This window comes from Armigeres subalbatus, chromosome 3 (assembly GCF_024139115.2).
Source record: "Armigeres subalbatus isolate Guangzhou_Male chromosome 3, GZ_Asu_2, whole genome shotgun sequence".
Classification (NCBI taxonomy): domain Eukaryota; kingdom Metazoa; phylum Arthropoda; class Insecta; order Diptera; family Culicidae; genus Armigeres; species Armigeres subalbatus.
Genome location: NC_085141.1, coordinates 113,446,486 through 113,465,693, shown reverse-complemented (window position 1 = coordinate 113,465,693; position 19,208 = coordinate 113,446,486). Strand labels below are relative to the sequence as shown.

Below are 19,208 nucleotides of genomic sequence, written 5' to 3'. Positions count from 1 at the left end.
ATTGACAAAGCTGGTTAGGTTTTCCTTAATTTCAAGTGCAAAGATTCCCTGTCCCGCGGTAAGCTTACGAGAGTGTGCCGACCCTGAGGCAGTTGCTTCGGGGAGTCTCGTAAGTGCTCCCGGTTGGCTAGACCGGCAGTTACAAGTGGATCGAATGACCTTCGGAATCGCCATTAGACCTTGGTAGGTGGTTGGAAAGAACTTCTGGACTTGACGTTAAATTCAACGTTGGAGAGAATTGGTAGAAGGTAGGAATAGCGATTGGACCAAGTCGTATCAAGAAAAAGCTAAATCCCAACCTATTCGGGTCAAAATATATCAATTCCCGGAGTGGGTCTATTGGCGGGATTGGTTGTCGTGGTTAGGCCAATAAATTTCAACTTTGAAGTAGCTCAGTTGCAATCATTACTGGAACCCCTCGATGCAGGTTCTCGTATTCAGCATGTCTTTCGATACGAGCTTTGTTTAAAGCTTTACCAGATTATAAAGACTTAAAAGAAAAAAATCAAATTCAAAATATCATCGAATATGCAACGGCTTTGCTTGTTTTTTTCACCATCATGCAAATGTCTGGTTTAAAGGAATCGAAAATGCCACTGGATTGAATGCGATCATTATGGTCCGTTAAACCTCAAATAGTTTGCCTGCATAAAATGATAGAACTCCCTATCACTACTTCCAAGAATCTATTAATTGAAAACGGATTAGATCTCTTAGTCATTTACTTAGTCGAACTAGAATTTATACGCGAATTTTACAGTGTACACTAAGGTGGCTCAAAAAACACTTTTTCAAATTTTTTGATTTTTTGACTCTTATTCGGTTCTATTTGATGCCCTGATGCTCTGGACTAAGGGTATGCGATAACATTTTTTTTCCTAACGAAACGAAACGAAACGAAATTAAAAAAATCTATGTTGATTCGGATCGAAACGAAACGAAATATAGATTTATTTTCGAGACTTCGAAACGATACGAAATCAAGGTTCATTTAATTCGAAATTTTTCGAAACGAAACGAAATTTTATTTTTTTTCCGCGGAATTTTTATTAAATTGGTTTTACATTATGTATGCAATTCTGATTTCATTTTTTCGAGGTCAACTAACTGTTTTGCGACCAATAGAGTTATAATAACAGAAGAGACAGTCTGTGATAAATCACCGCATTTTTGCCGCATATACCATTGACGACAAGGCAATACCCCAGAATTTGTGCCGCGTTCAGAGGAATTCATCTTGGAGCGTGTGCTTCCGAATATGATCAATTTATTAGTTTTATACAAGTAAGTATAAAAAATATAGAAATTGTTTTTCATATACGGATTCAAATTTCGTTTAAAACCTTAGTTGACTTAAGAATAATGTAATTATGCTGAAGCATACTTCATATTGTCTTGTCAGCGTGGTTTTATAGTATTGAGCTAAGTCAAAATTAGAAAATGAATGCTTAGAAGAATCCTGTGCACCGTTCTAAAATGCACAAAGATTGTATTTCAGATTGAATTTCACAGACCCATAGTTAGTATGAGCTGAAAACAATCATAAGTAAAGAACTTTCAGCAATTTTAATGATCTTTCAACCCGTTCTGGATTTTTTTTTGCAATTTCCATGCGAAGATCTAGAAATGCTTACAATTCTTCAATGTTCCTTACATATTGTGCAAATAGGCGAAGCAGAGCTTAGCTGGATTAACTGTACACATCGCAGTTGCTAATTTTGATTGGCAGAGAAACAGTAAATATGTACAGCTCATCAACTAAATAATATTCTTGGGCTACAAAAAAGTTATTCTTATTGTATACTTGCTTCAGAGTTTCCAATTCATGGCCAATAATGATGCTGCTCATGTCCTTACAGTCAATTTAGAATTAGGAGAGGAAAATTAGTTTCACATTCATTGTTATAAAAAAACGAGCTATGGGTAATGTTTTCAACATAACCGCGAGTAGACGTAGGACTTGTATAAACGTAACGTATTTACATTTAACTTCTAACTTTTGAATCTATGGAGTTTGATTATACATAGTATTGATATTGGAAACGACAACTTCCATGCTGTGTAGTCAATTTGTTTGTTCAAAATCTCTGTAAATAAAACTAACAATTAAATACACAATAAGGATTGCTTTGTTTTTAACTGTTAAGCCCTTATTTACTCAAGCAAACGTAGGGCATTTATAGATTTCTTATTGATGATAGTATTTGAAGTTTAAAAATTCTACACCCAACCAGTGGATGGTAGGTTTTAATACAATTCAACATAAGAACTTAACAGAAACTGTACAATTATTCGGCATATACAATTTCGGAAGATTTTAATACAATTTTTGTATTGAAATAAAACAGATTTGTATTATTTTAATACAATATTTGTATAAAAAGCTTACAGAATTGTATATGCCAAGATTTTATACAATGATTGCCAGATTTGTTTTTTTTTTTGTGTATTTATAAAATTTTCAAACTTGGGCAAAATGTGCTATTTTAGGGGAACTGTCCCGTTTTCCAAACAAAGAAATACAGCATTTTTTCTGGGTTTTTCACCCCCCCCCCTCTCACCATGTAAAATTTTTCCCATACAAACATTTTTTTATTTATATGGAGCGTAATAAAATGGCGGACCCCTCCCCCCAAGTGCTAACGTAATTAGTGTACGACCCCTAGCGTGCGTGCTTACTGCTGAAAAAAATCACAACAATAAGAAACAAGTAAAGGAGCAGTAACGCTACTATATATATGAGGTACTGCTAATACATCAACGAAAAATGATTTAATATTGTGATTCCAAACTCCGAGTCTACGTCAAGTTTAATAATACAATTTCTCAGAAAATGAAAAACAAAGAATAACATAAAGTTTATTCAAATATTCTTCTGAAAATTATTTTTTGCGGACTTTTTTAAATCATTTAATTGAAATTCAGCGAAATTTTCTAATCTTAAATGGATATTAACATTATTGCTGATTGTGCATCTTTAATTGCTAATGTGTTCTGCGAATAAATGAAAGTAATTATTTTAATCAAATTTTTATTTTCATCAGTGTAGTTGATTTTTTTGCTGGGGAATCCGAACTGTTATAGTATTTATATCCATGTTTTAATGTACGTGTCGTTTAGTACCAAGCACAAATTACCATATTGTTAGTCATATGCCATGACTCGTACCCATCCCGGGATCATGTGGATTATAGATGAGTAGACCAAACACACCTGGATGAGCAGACCAAATCTCTCGAATTTTATTTTTCTTCATCCACCACCGCTGCTTTCGCTGCCTCAGCCATCATCGGCCTCTAGCCGTGAACTCCGAACGATGCGATGGGCGATTGCATCCATCGCAACCGACACCACTGCATCCGACCATCATCAAGCACAGAATGACAAAAAAATGCGCCCACTTTTTTCATGCATATTCGCAGACCCACCGGCAGTTCTACCGCTGGTGACTGCATGCTGTCGCTGTGTAGGTAAACAGGAGGAACGAACGAAACAAAAAATGCCCGTGCAAAAAGCACGTCAGTAGGACGCGCTGCTGTCACAAATTGTAAAGACTCGCACACGGCAGGCACTGCTTCTTTTATACACAAAGAAAATCTTCCGGTAGACCCGAAGGCTCGTGACATACCGCATTCTGATGTCCGTGTTAGGAATGCACGGGATTGGTTACATATGAAATTTTTACTGGCTTTGACAAGAATTGAAATTTTAATAGCTTATCGTTAATTATCTTAAGTTTCAATGAAATAAGCAAAATGGTGGAGAGTGTCCGAGTCGATTGATATATAAATTTTAAAAATGCATCGAAAGATAAAGGCGCTAGTAACGTTCAAAATCTTCCCTTCCAGCGTAACGCTTTCGATTTCCAAAAATCTAAATGACACCCAGTATAGCAAAGAAAGACGTAAGTCCTACGTCAAAACGAGGAATGCTCTGCATCTCCGTGAGCGCTACGGGAAAGGAATCGTTGGTTACTAGAGAAGGTAATTCATGTTAAGCCCCTTGGTAACCGACTAAATATTTATTGTAAACGAAGTTATTTTGAAAACAAGAAGACGAAAACTGTGTTTCAAATCAATCCAACGCAAGATCAATGTGGTTCGTTTAATAAGCTTCTACAATACGATCGATTCTGCACTAAATATTTTTGTGCTCTTCGATGCACATTAGTTTTATCACATCGCGTTCTCCCACACTAGCTGTCGTGATCAGCATCTACAAGATCGATTGTATTACGCATTGCAAGAAAAATTTGAAGACCTGGAAAATCCAAAGAGCCTACAATTAATATTTTCCAGGCTAGTGATCAAAGCAACTAATGCTATATTTGCGATGTTTTGTTTATATTTATAATTATGACATTACTAGAAAATATGCTTTGCTGAACAGAAAACACATAATTTAATGAAATGTTGAAAAGCTTTGAAATTTTGTGTGACTACGGGCTCTGGTAACCTCTAGCAAGGTGTTTCTGTATGAATCTGAAAACTGGTTCAACTAAAGCGATATCGTGTCGCTCAGAACGCACTAATCCAAATCTTAGTAATGATGGGTCTCTTAACAGAACCGACAAGAAGACCTTTGGGCGAAATGAAAGGTCAGCTCAGGTCCAATAAGCCGTCGATCAAACCAATTATCACGAACAGTCTAAGCTCCTTGGAACGTGTAATATGAACATTTTTTCAAATTTGAAATGAAGTCGAGATTATGTAAAATATTTTATTGATTAGCTTCCCAAACCATAAGTAACTGAACCACTGGAAATACAATTTCTGTGAAGAAAACCTCAATAAAGAAGTAAACTGCGGCAAAATTGATATTGATAATTTAATTCAATAAAATGGAGAGTGCTAATCTCGTCTTAGACGGTTAAATACATTCCACTAAAAAGAGCTTAAAATAATTTCTTTCTTAAGGTTTATGTTTTAGTATGGTTTAAGTTTTGTTTCGAAATTCCGCGGAATTCCGTTAAATATCGTTAGAAGCTAGTTTTTTCTTGCGAAATTTTTGTAATTTTACGAAACGAAACGAAATCAAGAAATCAGATTTCGCCATGCTCAAATTCCGCGAAATTCCGCGGAATTTCGTTTCGAACCACCTGAAACGAAATTTTTCGAAATACCGCATATGCTTACTCTGGAAAAAATTTCAGCCAAATCGGTTAACGTTTGGGCGGTGCTAAACTCGTTGGAAGTTTATATGAAAAAATGTATGCAGAAATATCCAAAAACAGTGATTTGCAGTTGGACGGCACAATTTACGATCAAGAACTATGGTACTCATTCAGTTCTCTTAGAATTAAATACAGAATGTTATGCCGAAAACCGCGAGAAGATTAGAGTTTATTAGGCAAAGATATTAGCATTTCACTGGAGTGTTGTAGGGGTGATTTTATTTCTTTCTAAGGTAGAAGAAACGAAATTTTCTCAAACCCCACTTCAGAGAAATGCTAATAACTTAGCCGGACAAACTCTAATCTTCTCGCGGTTTTCTGCATAACATTCTGTATTGAATTATTCAACATCTGAATGAGTATCACAGTTCTTCATCGTAAGTTGTGCCGTCTAAATGCAATTCACTGTTTTTGGATGTTTCTGCATACATTTTTGCATATAAACTTCCAACGAGTTTAGCACCGCCCAAACGTTGACCGATTTGTCTGAAATTTTGTCCAGAGCATCAGGGCATCAAATAGAATCGAATAAGAGGGCGGCCTATCAAAAAAATTGAAAAAAGTTTTTCCCATACTAATTTGAGCCACCCTAGTTTCGCCTTTGTCGTTTTGAAGTCCTCTTCTAGGGCTTCTTCCCCAGAAACTTGTTCCATACTTCTTTTCAACTGTATTGAACAGGAATCAATTCAAGTAATATCAAACCGCGAAAAAATAAGCTTAATAAGATTTACCATCATTTCCCATAGTTCTGGATTTCGGGGGCCAACCTGGTCACCACACGCTACAACGCTGCGTATCATAAATAATTGTCTAAACAATCGCAAGCCATGCCCATAACTCATCGCCTTATCAATACATATGAAGTAGCATACCAATCATTCATACTCGCACTGTCGAAGATGGAATGTGTAATGAATTCTCATTGCAGCCCAATATCTTTGGCTGACAAGTGTCTATATATATATTTAACATGTTCTAAAAACTAATATTTAACTTTAAGAGACTAGCTTTTATTGCGATTCGAATCCAATCTTTCAATCATAGTTTCAATCTAATAAAGTAAACAAATCGCTCGAGATACGCCACTGAAGGTTCTAAAAGCACTCTATTCATTTCCAATAGACCAGCCATTTCCAAAGCCTCGCACTAGGAAACAATACTGGAACAAAGATAATAAATTATTGCATATCGATTTCCGTTTTTGCCTACCCCCCTTCCCTCCCACTCACATCGATATTGGATAGGTTTTTCCATCCTGGCTTGTCCGTCCACTCCACCCACACGGTAACGAGTAAATAATTCAGGCAAATATTGGGGATTTGCTTTATTTTATTATATTTTTTGCTACACTGGTGGTCATCTTCGATTGTCCTTGCCACTAATTTCACGGCAAATACGAACGTCAATCGAAAGAACAAACGAACCAATGAGTGTATCGAGTCAAGCCAAATGGGAGTGCTAAACAATCATGATTTGCTTAGCCGTCGATGTGACGATGAAAAAAATGAAGCGTTTGGAAGAAAGGTGCAATAAGTTTCGGGAAAATTAATTATTTAGACAGATTTAAAAATGCTATTCTTATTGCATAGTTAATAGTAATACTTACGTACTTATAGTATGAGGTGACGGAATGTTTCTGATAGTGAACTCAAGTTTCGCAATGTCACTTCATCGGATGGCCGCTCAAGTGCAAACGTGCATACTGAATCGGGAGACTACAGCTTTTTGTTTGAACTCATCGGGGCTCTCCGTTAAATTAGATGAAAGCTGGTGAAGATCCCATTCGTTTGTGGAATTTCAATTGATATTGAACTCGGTTGGCAGTTTTCGTTTGATGGAATCAGTGAGAAAATCTATGAGCTGTTCCAGAATGAGTGCAATAGTTTTTGATGAGGTATGTTTAGGTTTAAAGACTAGGAAAAACAGTATGTACCGTATATTTTTTTAATCTAGTTAAGTGCATCAGAGGGAACTGCAAAGGGAATTTAAGTGATGTCTTAACGAGGTCCTTAATTGCTGAGATTTACAAATACTGTAATTCACTCAGACTTCTAACAGAATACTAAATACATTTTCAAGTAGAAAGCAAAATTATGTAGGGAAACTGTTCCCACTTCCATCTCACTGAACATATTTATCTAACGCGAAAGAAAAAATAAAACAACGACAATCTTGTCGCTTCTTTTTGCTAACGCCAAAACGCTCCCCTTCTATTTTTAGAAAACTATAACTAGCTAAGGGTAAAAATCAGTTGGTACCTTCAAATATTTGTAAACTATCGTACCATGTGAATATGGAAATATTTTTGTATTAGATGATGAAAATAATCGCAAAATATAAAAAGTTACAGTTTTGAAGTAACTTTCAACGTTTGTTTGCTCAACATTCTGGAGCTACGCCAGCATACTATTCGCAAAACTTGCACTGAAACACTCAGTTGGGCAACAAAATAACCTTTCTCAGTATGATATGAAATTGCTTCCAGCTTCCAAAATGCAACGTTTTTCGAAAATATAATTCACTGGTCAAAACGCCCCAGCTAGCTAGGACGATATGCGCTTACCAACTGGACACAAGCGCGGCGAGCCTGCAGCAGTTGCTTCCAAATGATATGAAAACTATTGAAATGTAATTCAAACCTGCTTAAATGGACTTATGTTGGTTTTTTAATGTCAAGTTCATAAGGATTTGTAACCCTTTTTATTATGGGATGGATAAAATACTAATGAAGGGCTTTGAAACGTTAATGGTTTTGTAGGCATTTGTTGAAATCCATTTTTTCACGACATTTAAAAAAAGATTTATTACGTTTTCTCTGTAATATTTTGATGGGACTACTCACAGGCAATGAATTTGCGACTTTTTGGACTACCAAATAACATAAAGTTTGCATAAAGTGCATTGAAAAGTAAAAAGTTATCAAGGCCTTTGCCTTAGGGGGGACATTTTGAACCGTCTAACCCAGTGATCCCCAGCATGCTTACTATCAAGGGCAACACAGAAGTTTTGAGTTGATGAAGCGGGCCGCAATATATTTACAAGATATGTTTTTTTAATATTGCATATTACATAATATTGAATATTTGAACAAAATATTTAATTCGTGTGAATCTTATTCAAATAAATTATGTACTTTGAGGCCTTTCCAATCAACAGATTTTATCGCCATAGCCAAGGGGCAACTAACTCTAAACTTTTCGATAGTATTTCGCTTGGTATTTCGTGATATTTCTAGTATCCATGATTTTCCTCAAACAAAGATACGGTTGCTAGTTTGGTTGTTATGACGTTTCCCATTCAGTTGTTGAAGCACAGTGCTCCCCCATTTGGGACATACCTGATTTCTACTGTCAACCGTTTCTAGAAATTTTTCAAAATGCCTTTACATTCCTTATGCCATCAAACCAAAACAGGAGTCCCAGAGATTGTCTAAAAAGTATAAGTAATAGAAATAGTTGTTCAGTGATTTTTTAGAATTTGAAGGAGGCAGGAATTATGTGTCGCCTAAAACGGGGTGGACTGCGTTGACTGTGTGGTGCTGTGTTTTACGCTTTCCCAACCAAGGCTCTTCGATCAATTTGCCATAGATACGATGTAGTTTTTCGCTAGTATTTGTAAATATTTCTGGATACTGTCGAAAGTTAAGAGTTGGTTGCCCGTTGTCCAAAGCTGACTTTTAGTCTATACTGCCGCTAACCGCAAGTCGAGCACATCTGTATATGGACGCCCATATACAGATGTGCTCGACTTGCGATTAGCGGCAGTATAGTACCGTAGTGGACTTGGACTTTTATCCAACAGAAGGAAATATTCTATGCTGTTTTCCCAAATGATCATATGGTGTTCTGTAAAAAAAACTCTTTTGTAATTATGAGCAGCATCCGAGAATCTGAGCAAATTTCATTCGAGATCCTAAACAGAATCCATCTGGAATTCTAAACAGAATCCGTTGGAGACTCTGAAAAGAATTCTCCATACGGAGCAATGTATGACAACATTATGTTTACTATAGTTCAATCTTGAGTTATTTTTAAATCTGCGATTAAATACTAATTTGCTATTATCATAACCGGGGGCTACAGCAATTATAAATTTAAGAATTATAAAGATAAAACTATTCACGATATATAAATCTTGCTTCAACATCATAGTTATGAGAACTTGGCAGGTTCCCGAGTACACCGAGATATTGGGAAAGATTAAAAGCTTTTCCTGTCATATAATGCTTATCAATGGGCCACATGTGGTGTATTCTCAGAAAACCTTCGCGGGCCGCAGGAAAAGGCTCGGAGGGCCGCACTTTGGGGATCACTTGTCTAACCCTATGTAGTAGGAATTGTATGCTTTCTAACAGAGTCGTAATGATATTGACTACATATTTTATTCAGCTACCAACCGACATTTCTTTATCATACATTATTTTGTATAAGGTTTGTTTTTTCCGCGGAATTCCGTTTCTTTTCGCTGAAGCCGTTTTTGCCAGCAGAACTTAGAATTTAACAAAACGAAATAAAAGAAATCAGTTTTCGTCACTTTCAACTTTCGTGAAATTCCGTCAAATCGTGTTTCAATTCACCTGGAACGAAATTTTACGAAATACCGCATATCCATAGAATGTGATATCAACTCCAATTACGACCGCATAGTGATTTCAAATTAAGTAAATGGATCGACGATCAATGCTGCGGCATTACAAGACATAAAACATCCCATACCCAATGATGGCGCCCAGGTTTTCACTCTCTCTCTAATCCCTCCCAAAACGATATAAATTCCCATAATCATTCAAACAGCCTTCCTCCATTCAGTCGACATGGATGATGCAAACGCTTCAACCCAACCAACTTGCAATCCAACTGAAACGATGTACCTACTATGGGGAAAGAAAAAAAGCACGCTGAAATAGAAACTCCACCAAGTACGAAACATGATTGCATAACACTTTGCTTCGCTTTTTCCCAACGAGCCGGGTCTCGAAAACAGGATAAACCGGGCCCTTCTTCCGTCCGTCATTCTTCGACAGCGAATATTTTCCTCTGCAATTACATCGAATGCTGTTCGTACGGGCTATCCTTTGACGGTGCTTCGCCGCTAGATATTAAAATCCAATATTGGAAATCACCCAGTCTAGGGGGTCAGTTCCAGTCGGCAGTAGATAGGAAAATTGAATTCCAACCACCAGACTGCGAAAGCACTCGTCCCTTATTCCCATTCCATAAATATATCACACTCCACATCCTCGGACCTCCCGTGTCACTTTGTCTGTCTAACTGCCTTGCAAACATCTTTCACAAACTTTTGCCCCAAGCAACTCTCCGATCCATCCTGTTTTATCTTCAGCCATAAATATTTATTTACTTCATCTCCTATTTTCTCTCGTTCACCGAGCTTGGAAAAGGAACGATTCCTGCACACTGCATGCACATTTCATTTATTCAGCCCAAAATTAGATCACTGCTTATCATATTTCGCTTGCGTGACTCCAGCGGGTAATCCTTCCTCGCCTTCTTTGCACTATCAACGCCACAACGAGTCGACCGAAATCGAAAACCGCTGTTCCGATTTGAGGTGGTGGCTCTCCAGGACTCGGCACCGATTGCAAGTGAGTACACCGCACTGCTAGGCACCAGCGCACATACACATTCACATACACGCCTCAGGACCCCCAAAAGGATACAAACTAAGGGCTGGCAGGGAAGAGGATTCCACACTAGACCAAACAACAACCACTTGGTGGAGCAGCTCAAGTAAGCGCCGCAGGAGCAACACTGACTGTAGTGTCTGATACACAGCTCAGCTGAAACCGAACCGAACGCGAGCAAACTTCATTTTCGACTGGTTCCGATTGCGGGACAGGCGAGCACATGGCCGATTCTTGGCCGTTTTTGGCGATGGCAGCACTAGTGCCGAATCTCGCAGCATCCTGTTCGGGCAGAAGATTCGGACAAATGTGTGGATGCTGAGAATGTCTCCCGTTCTGAACACTCTCTGGCAGTTCCCATCACGGATGGCCAGTTTCGGATGGAAAAGGGTTGCCAAAGTTAAGTTAATTTTTTGAATTAGATATTTGTATTTTATAATACTGTTAACTAAAATGGATTTATTAATGAAAAGGCTGGGGCTACGGATCATTGATACCTTGATGACCACTGCTTACGCTAGTTCCATATCAAATTTCGATGATTTCTCCACAAGTTTGTCGTATTTTTCCCAGTATTGTATTTGGCATTATGGGAAAAGAATTTAGTGTATACTTTAATAATTTGTGAGAATCTCAGTTACTAAAAAAAATTGGTAAAGATCTAAGGTAACATAGCAAATAGTTTTGAAAATTCAACGACGTGTAAAATTCCACACCGTTTATAGAAATTAATAATTAAATTTGAGTACACTTCTTCTTGGCTCTACATTCCAACTGTAACTTGACCTGCTTTTAAAACTTAGTTTTCTTTTAGCATTTTCGCAGTTAATAATTCAAAGCTTTTCTATGCCAGCTATTGAATGAGTATGTATCTTGTTTGGCAAGTACAATGGATTCACTTTTCCCAGGGGGTCGAGAATGTTTCCAACCCGAAAACATCCTAGACCGGACCGAGAATCAAAATTGCCATCTCCGAATTGGCAATTCTACGCCTTTTCTCGTAGCCTTGTAAAGCCCAAATTCGAGTATAATAACTGTTGGATTAATCCCTAAGGAGTAATACATGGAAGAGCTTCAAAGAAAAATGTATGAATATGATTGGCAGAGATCTTAAAGCCTTGATTTAGTCGCTGCTGTATAATTAACTGTGAAGATGGGGATAAGCTAGCATCCACAAAAATTCGTTAAAAGGAAATCAGGAAATCCATGCCATGTTTTTTTTTGACTTAAGACTACGTCTGTATTTTCTATATTGGGGTCACAGTGTCTTTGTCCGAAGAGGCTTATTTTCAAAAAAAATCAGTATCTCTAAAATACCCACTACACGAAAGTGTATAGGTTTTCCTCTTACACGAAGGTGCATTTTTTAAATGTTATATGGGGGGTAATTTTTCCATAGATTGGTGGGGGGAGGGGTAAATCGGCTATCATTTGAGATTTCTTTGGAGTGTTTGCACTAAAAATAGTGAAAAAAAAAAATTGCTCTAGATCCCCCGATAGAACATTTTAGGTACTGAGGTACTAATTTTTGAAAAATAATATTTCCCCATAAAGACACCGTGGACTACACTTTGCGATTGCGACAATCGGAGACCGTTACGAAAATATGATAGACTTTGAACGTTTATATCTCAGCCGTTTCTCGATGGATTTCCAATATTTTTGTAGCATTTGATCAAGGATGAGTCAACGCTGCATTGTGTTGTTCCAAAAATACTGATCTTCAACTATTTATTAGTAAACAATTTAGAAATAGTAAAACAACCAATCCCATGCATGCATCGCAATCTCAGACATCAGAATCAAGCAAATTGCGGGTTTGGATCTAATCCACAATTCTAACAAGATTTCACGCAGAGTGGACGCAGCGGAAACAGCAGGCTACCAGATGGCTCTAGTAGTACTTTCAATGGAAAAGAAAGGATTGATCACAAAAATGTCGTCTGTTGCTATCCCGCGTGATGCAGTGGCGATGTTGAAAATTTATTCTTACCGAAAAGTCGGTTGTATACTATTTCGTCGAAAAACATTTCGCGGAATTATTTTTTGCGGTGCGACATTTCGCGGAATGTATCAAGTCTCCGAAACACATTTCGCGGAATGTACCTTTTCACCAAAAATCATTCCGTGGAATGCCATTTGGCGGAATTCAGTTATAATAATTATCATTCAAATATTTAACGATTTCTGCTTAATTACATGAAATCTGGGCTAATTTTTTTTTGGATTTAATGCAAACCCAAACCCGTACCCGAGAATGTTTGCATTCGTAAACCCGTACTTGACCCGAACCCAACATAATTTAATTATTTAAGCCCGCACAAAAGTTTTCCCCGGAAAATTCAAACTAGATATTTTCTGGTTCTCTTTAAATTGAAAAAATGTAAGCCAAAACAACGAACTAGCCTCACAATTAAAAAAACTGAATAAAATAATTTTCAGTATTTTTGTTTTTAAACCCGTACCCGACCCAAACCCGATATTGTAGAGGATGAGGTTCAGTTGTGGGCACCCTTTTTTGTTTGGTCCATAACTTTGGCCGTGGATGATCTTATGCCGACATATTGCATTGCATAGCAATGGAAAGCTAAACGTATAACCTTACTACTAGCAAAAAAATTAGTATGATTTCATCGATTTGGAAAAAAATATTGACAATTTAAAAAAAATGACATTTTTGGACATTTTTATTTTGTGGTTCGGTTGTGGGCACCCTCAAAAATAAAGAAGCATGAATAAAAACCACCCCGATTAAAAGACAAGGAATAGTTTATTCATTCGAATTGCCAGGAGACACTAAAAACTAAAATCAATTTACCTAGCAGTGCTGATGCCTCCCTCGGTGCGTTAAGGAGGATGTTGAAAAAAATCACATAAGAAAAGTTTAAAATAGCACTGTAGGTAAATGTGTTTCAATTTTTCATTTATTAACGTTTTATTGGTACGCATCACAGTCAAAAAAATCCTGATTAATTACCCTAGCGGCAATAGTGCCTTTCTCGTTCATTACAAAAAATATATTTTGACCATAAATTTTGATCCCATTGTCCGATCTGACCAATTTTAAATAGGAAACAATGGGAAAGCACTCCCCGTCGAATGCAACTTGTTGCAAGCAAATCGGTCAACGCTTTATTTAAAAAAAAATTGTGTATAATAACTAGACATGCCCAAAGAACAAAAATTTTAAATATACTCATTATTTCGAACAATTGTGTCAAAATAATTATAAAAACTGCATAAAAACGTTGTTAGAAATAAGTTAAGGGGCAACTAAAACGATATTGCATGATTTATCAATAAAATGAGGGTACCTATAACCGAACCAATAAGGGTGCCCTCAACCGAATTCCGCAGCCTTTTTAAAATGTAAAAAAAAAAATTTCGCGCTAAAATTTTGATGGCAATCGACATTGGGCCTCAAAATACATCAAATTTACTGTGTAAATACGCATTAGAACTCACTTTTTGAATTAAATCACTTCAATTTATGCCAAAAAGGCCAAAACAAACTTTCGTGTTGTTTTTCCTGTACAAAAAAATTATTTGTTTCTAGTTCAAAGTAGAGATGCCCATCTATTGCCCATGCCCAGTAGGGCAGTTCACATTTCAAAAATGTTCGAAAATGCCAACTCCCATATGTCTATCAGCATCATTTTGATAATTTGGGAGTCCCGGCAAAATTTCAGGCAATTCGGTGGCCATTTAGGGGTGGCGCGAAGTCAATTTATGTTTATAAGGAAATTTGTATGGAAAAAACTTAAAATTTATTCAAATCCCCCTACAACTCTTAAATCGTGATGAATTCAAATAAACATCCCCAACCTCCATTTTTGGAGTCTATTTGAACTCAACCAGTGGATAACTCATTAATTTTGATTTATATTTCCACTGCTACGTTGAGGCTAATTACACCATTTTAGCCATTTATCTCATATTTACACTGTCAATAGAACCGTTCAATCCACTCATAACTAATGTGTTATCCGGAGGTCTCCTTTATATAGATTCCAAAAAGGGAATTGGGGATGTTTATTTGAATTCATCACAATTTGACAATTGTAGGGAGACTTGAATAAATTTTAAGTTTTTCCCATACAAATTTCCATATAAACATAAATTGACTTCGCGCCTCCCCTAAATGGCCACCGAATTGCCTTAAATTTTGCCAGGACTCCTATATTATTAAAATGATGCTAATAGACATATGGGAGTTGGAATATTCGAAAATTTTTGAAATTTGAACTGCCCTAATGCCCAGCTATTATAGCAAACAAATGACGGTTATCAGAATGACAGCATCTCTTATCTGTCAAAAGATACATAACCGAGCAGTGCTCACAACCGAACCTCTTCCCCTACTAATTTTTCAAACCCGAACCCGACCCAAACCCATCGGGTTCTGGTTCAATTCGGGTTACGAATTTCAAAACCTGAAACCTGAAAAGGCGAAATGAGTTGATAATGCCTTCTTTAAAAGAACGCGTCTGCCCGGTATAAGGCGAAGGGAGGTGTAACGCCTTCTTTAAATGGATGCATCTGCCCGGTATAAGGTGAAAGGAGTTGATAATGCCTTGTTTGAAAGAATGCATCTGCCCGGTATAAGGCGAAAGCAGAGCTAACGCCTTCTTTAAATGGATGCATCTGCCTGGTATAAGGCGAAGGGAGTTGATAATACCTTCTTTAAAAGAACGCGTCTGCCCGGTATAAGGCGAAGGCAGATGTAACACCTTCTTTAAATGGATGTATCTGCCCGGTATAAGGGGCAATTAAAAGTTTGAAAACAAAATATTCTGGGAGGCCTTCCTTGGCCGTACGGGAAGATGCGTGGCTACCAAGCAAGACTATGCTGAAGGAGGCTGGGTTCAACTTCTGGCCCGGTCTAGGAAATTTATCGAAAAAAATTGTTTCGGCTTTTTATGTATAAAAGTTTTAACGTGTTAAACGAATGCAAAAAAAATGGTAACCTCGCATGTAATAATTGTGGAAATGTTGAATGGACAAAGGCTATTATTATTAATATTCCACGAAATGGTGCATTCGGCATAAAGGTACATACCGCCAAATGTTGTACCGCGGAAAAAAACAAACCGCCAAATGTTATTCCGCGAATTGTTCAACCGCGAAAATGAATTCCGCGAGTTAAGTTTATACGAACGGATTTCTCTTTTTAAAAAAAGGTTACTTCATCATTCGCGAGTCTAAATCGAACTGATTGCTTTATTCAATATTGAAACTTATTACACCTCAAATGCTTACACTTGCACTTTCCGTCGTCATCGTCGTCGCACGCCGAAACTGCCAGGTTGCTCGATGTTACCATCCGTTCTGATGCCGTCGTCAGCATTCTGTAATGCCCTCGTTCTGGCGGCCCGTCGCCAACTCGTTGCGATGAGGTCGTCAGCTTTTTCTACCACCGCTGGAGTAGCTTCGTTGCTAACTCGCGGAATAGTTTTCGGTGAAATGTTATACAATCTGAAAAATCATCGAGTTTGGTTGCAGTTGGTTATTGGAAAGGCACATTGGGCAAAGACAATTGGATCTTCTCATGACCAGCCTTTTTTTGGACAGATAGGGTTGATTGCAAAAATGGCCTGTTTCGGTGGCATCGCCGTGTTTGTTCTGCTACCGAATCGCAACTTCGCAACTGCGATTAAGTAACCAAACGATTAAGTTTTGCACTTTGAAGGAAATTAATCTAGGATCAACCTTCTTTTGTATAAAATGGTGTACCGGAAAAAAACGATTTCATTTCCAATGACTAATAGAAACAAAATCAAATACTAACGGAAACAAAACCAAAGAATTTTGCCAAAAGTTCACTTTCAGCCGACGACAGCCAAATCGACAAAGACGCTACTTTAGAGGGAAAATTACTACACCATCCACCAACAGGCGACCGTCATTCAGACTGACAGGCGCCAAGCAATTATGTTTTGTCAGGGTTTGCAGAAATCGCTCTCAATAGACAACGAACAACGATACAAAAAAGGCAGAAATTGTTCCGAATCATAACCAGTCATGATAACTAACTTATCAAACTTGTATACAAGTGCGGAAAACCAGAATCGAATAGCCAGCCCCCACAGAGAAGTGATGATTCTCGCTTTGTACTCGCTCATTTTGTGCTGGGGACTGCACAGCTGTGTAGAACAAGTTGAAATGCATAATCAGAACCAGTGCTCCCCGCCTTTGGAGTTTTTTAAAACAATTATCATGGGGCATAGCCTTCCGAATAAGTTCTTTATCATGAAAGCTTGCGAAAAAAGTTTCTCGCGGTATGCAGAGATGATTCTCTATTGGATTCAATCCCTGTGTTTTATACTATGAAAAATGTCGTCTTAAGTCAAATTTATTTTGTTACTCTTTTCAACAAAACGTAGCTTACTTACTACAAGAAAGCTGCTTCCGACGCGCGCGATCCAGCAACGCTCGCCGTAGGAAAGCATCATACGGATGCGTCCTGCCGTGCTTTTTGCTCGCGCATTTGTTCCAAGTGTTTTTCTCGTTCGTTCGCTGCTTACGTTTTCGCTTCGTCGTGTTGGCGTTATTTTCTCCCGGACCCGTCATTGATGGGAGAGTCGGAGGCCGATTCGGTCGCGGGAAAGGTGCCTAAGCGCACTGCTCTCGGAGACGCGGGTAACCCCTCCAAGCAGTTTTTGCAGAGCAACGTGTTCTCGCCGTTGCCGCTTGATGATGCCGGCAATCCGAAAAAGAGAAAGAAGCAGCAATCGCAGCTGCCGCAGGTGCAACCTAGACCTGTGCGCCGAAGTATTTGTGAACGGCGGCGGCGTAAGCCCATTTTTACACCGGCGGCGGCGGCGTCGGCGGCGTCACGCCGTAAGCAATGTTCAGCGGCGGCGGCGGCGGCGGCGGCGTGAATCGGCGTGAATGATTTTAAGTTGAGAAAAAAATCATCGATCACGCAGCAAGGCCTATCATGCTTTTATTTTAGGTTTTTGTACAATTGCTAGCTACAGATAGACTGATAGGGTGAACATGCTAATAGCTATAGCTTGTATCTCCACAGCAAAAGTTTACATTACATCCTCCACAAGGATATTGCCGCATCACAGCACATAAATTCAGTGGAAAGTACTTCAGATATAAATTCATAAATTCGTTTTGAAATTCCTCAAGATATTCCTCAGAAAATTAAAAGGAATTCGTTGAACTAATTTAAAATTACCTTATGAATTCCTTCAGAACTTTCTCCAAGAATTCCCTTGAAAATTTATTTGGGTAGTGCTCCGGAAATTCTTTCCAAAATTCCTTCAAAAGCTCCTTCAGGAATTTCCTTGAAAATTCCTTTAGGGATTCCTTCGGAAATTCCTTTACGGAGTCTTTTGGGAATTTCTTCGGAAATTCATTCGAAAACTTTTTTAGGAATTCCTTCGGAAATTCCTTTAAGAATTCTTTAGAAAATACCCATGGAAAATCCTTCATGAATTTCCATCGGAATACCTCCGGAATACATCCGGAGATCCCTTTAGGAGAAAGCCTTCGGAATTTGATTTAGTTTTTTTAATTCCTTTAAGAATTTCTTTTAGGAATTTCTAATAGAAATTCTTCCAGTAATTCTTTAAAGAATTTCTTCGGAAACTCTAAGAAGATATTTTTGGTATTCTTTCAAAATTTCGCTCTGGAGTTTATTTAGAACTTTCTCCAGGAATTCTTTCTGAATTTCCCATAGGAATTCTTTCAAACATTCCTCCGGAAATTCCTTTAGCAACTCTTCCAGAAATTCCTGTAGAACTTCGAATATTTCTTTTAAAATTCTTTTAAGAATTCTTTCGAGAACATCTTCAGACATTCTTTTGGAAAATTTTCTAAAATTTCGTTTGTAAATTCCTTTAATTTTTTAAACCTTTGTTTAAGTGTTTTTTTTAATTGAAAATAAGTTTAACGCTCAAATACCTTTGGAAATTTCTTCGAAAATTCCTTTATAAATTCCTCCAAATAAGAATTCATCCGGAATTATTCTTGTATGAATTTTGTATAGTTTATTGAAGGAATTTCCATAGGACCTCCTGGAGGAATTTCTAAAACAAATTACCTCCTAGAGGAATTTCCGATTCAATTCTTGAAGGAATAACCGAAAGAGATTTTGAAAAGATTTTCTAACAGAATTTTTGAATGAATTTCAAAAAGGTGAACCATAGAGATGGTCGGGTTTCACATTTTGTAAACCCGAACCCAACCGAGAGAATTCTGAAAGTAATTTACGAAGAAATGTTTAATGGATTTACCGAACAAATAGCTATTGGTATGTACACAGAAATTCCTATAGTTCTCCAGGAATTTCTTCGAAAGTCCGGACAGTAGTAAAACAAACTCAGTTTTGGCTCTAGAATCAAGACTACATGCCAAGAAAAACTACCAAAATATCAAGAT

General features: G+C 37.6%; 1 protein-coding gene across 1 annotated transcript in view; it reads left to right on the top strand.

Annotated features, from left to right (window-relative positions):
• Positions 1 to 6,986: 6,986 nt before the first annotated feature.
• LOC134224976 (odorant receptor coreceptor) overlaps positions 6,987 to 19,208 on the top strand; it is a 112,711-nt gene continuing 100,489 nt past the window's right edge. The window contains exon 1 of the mRNA XM_062704678.1: positions 6,987 to 7,067. Coding sequence (XP_062560662.1) covers positions 7,008 to 7,067 — 60 coding nt within the window. The 5' untranslated portion in view covers positions 6,987 to 7,007. The remainder of the gene's footprint in view (positions 7,068 to 19,208) is intronic.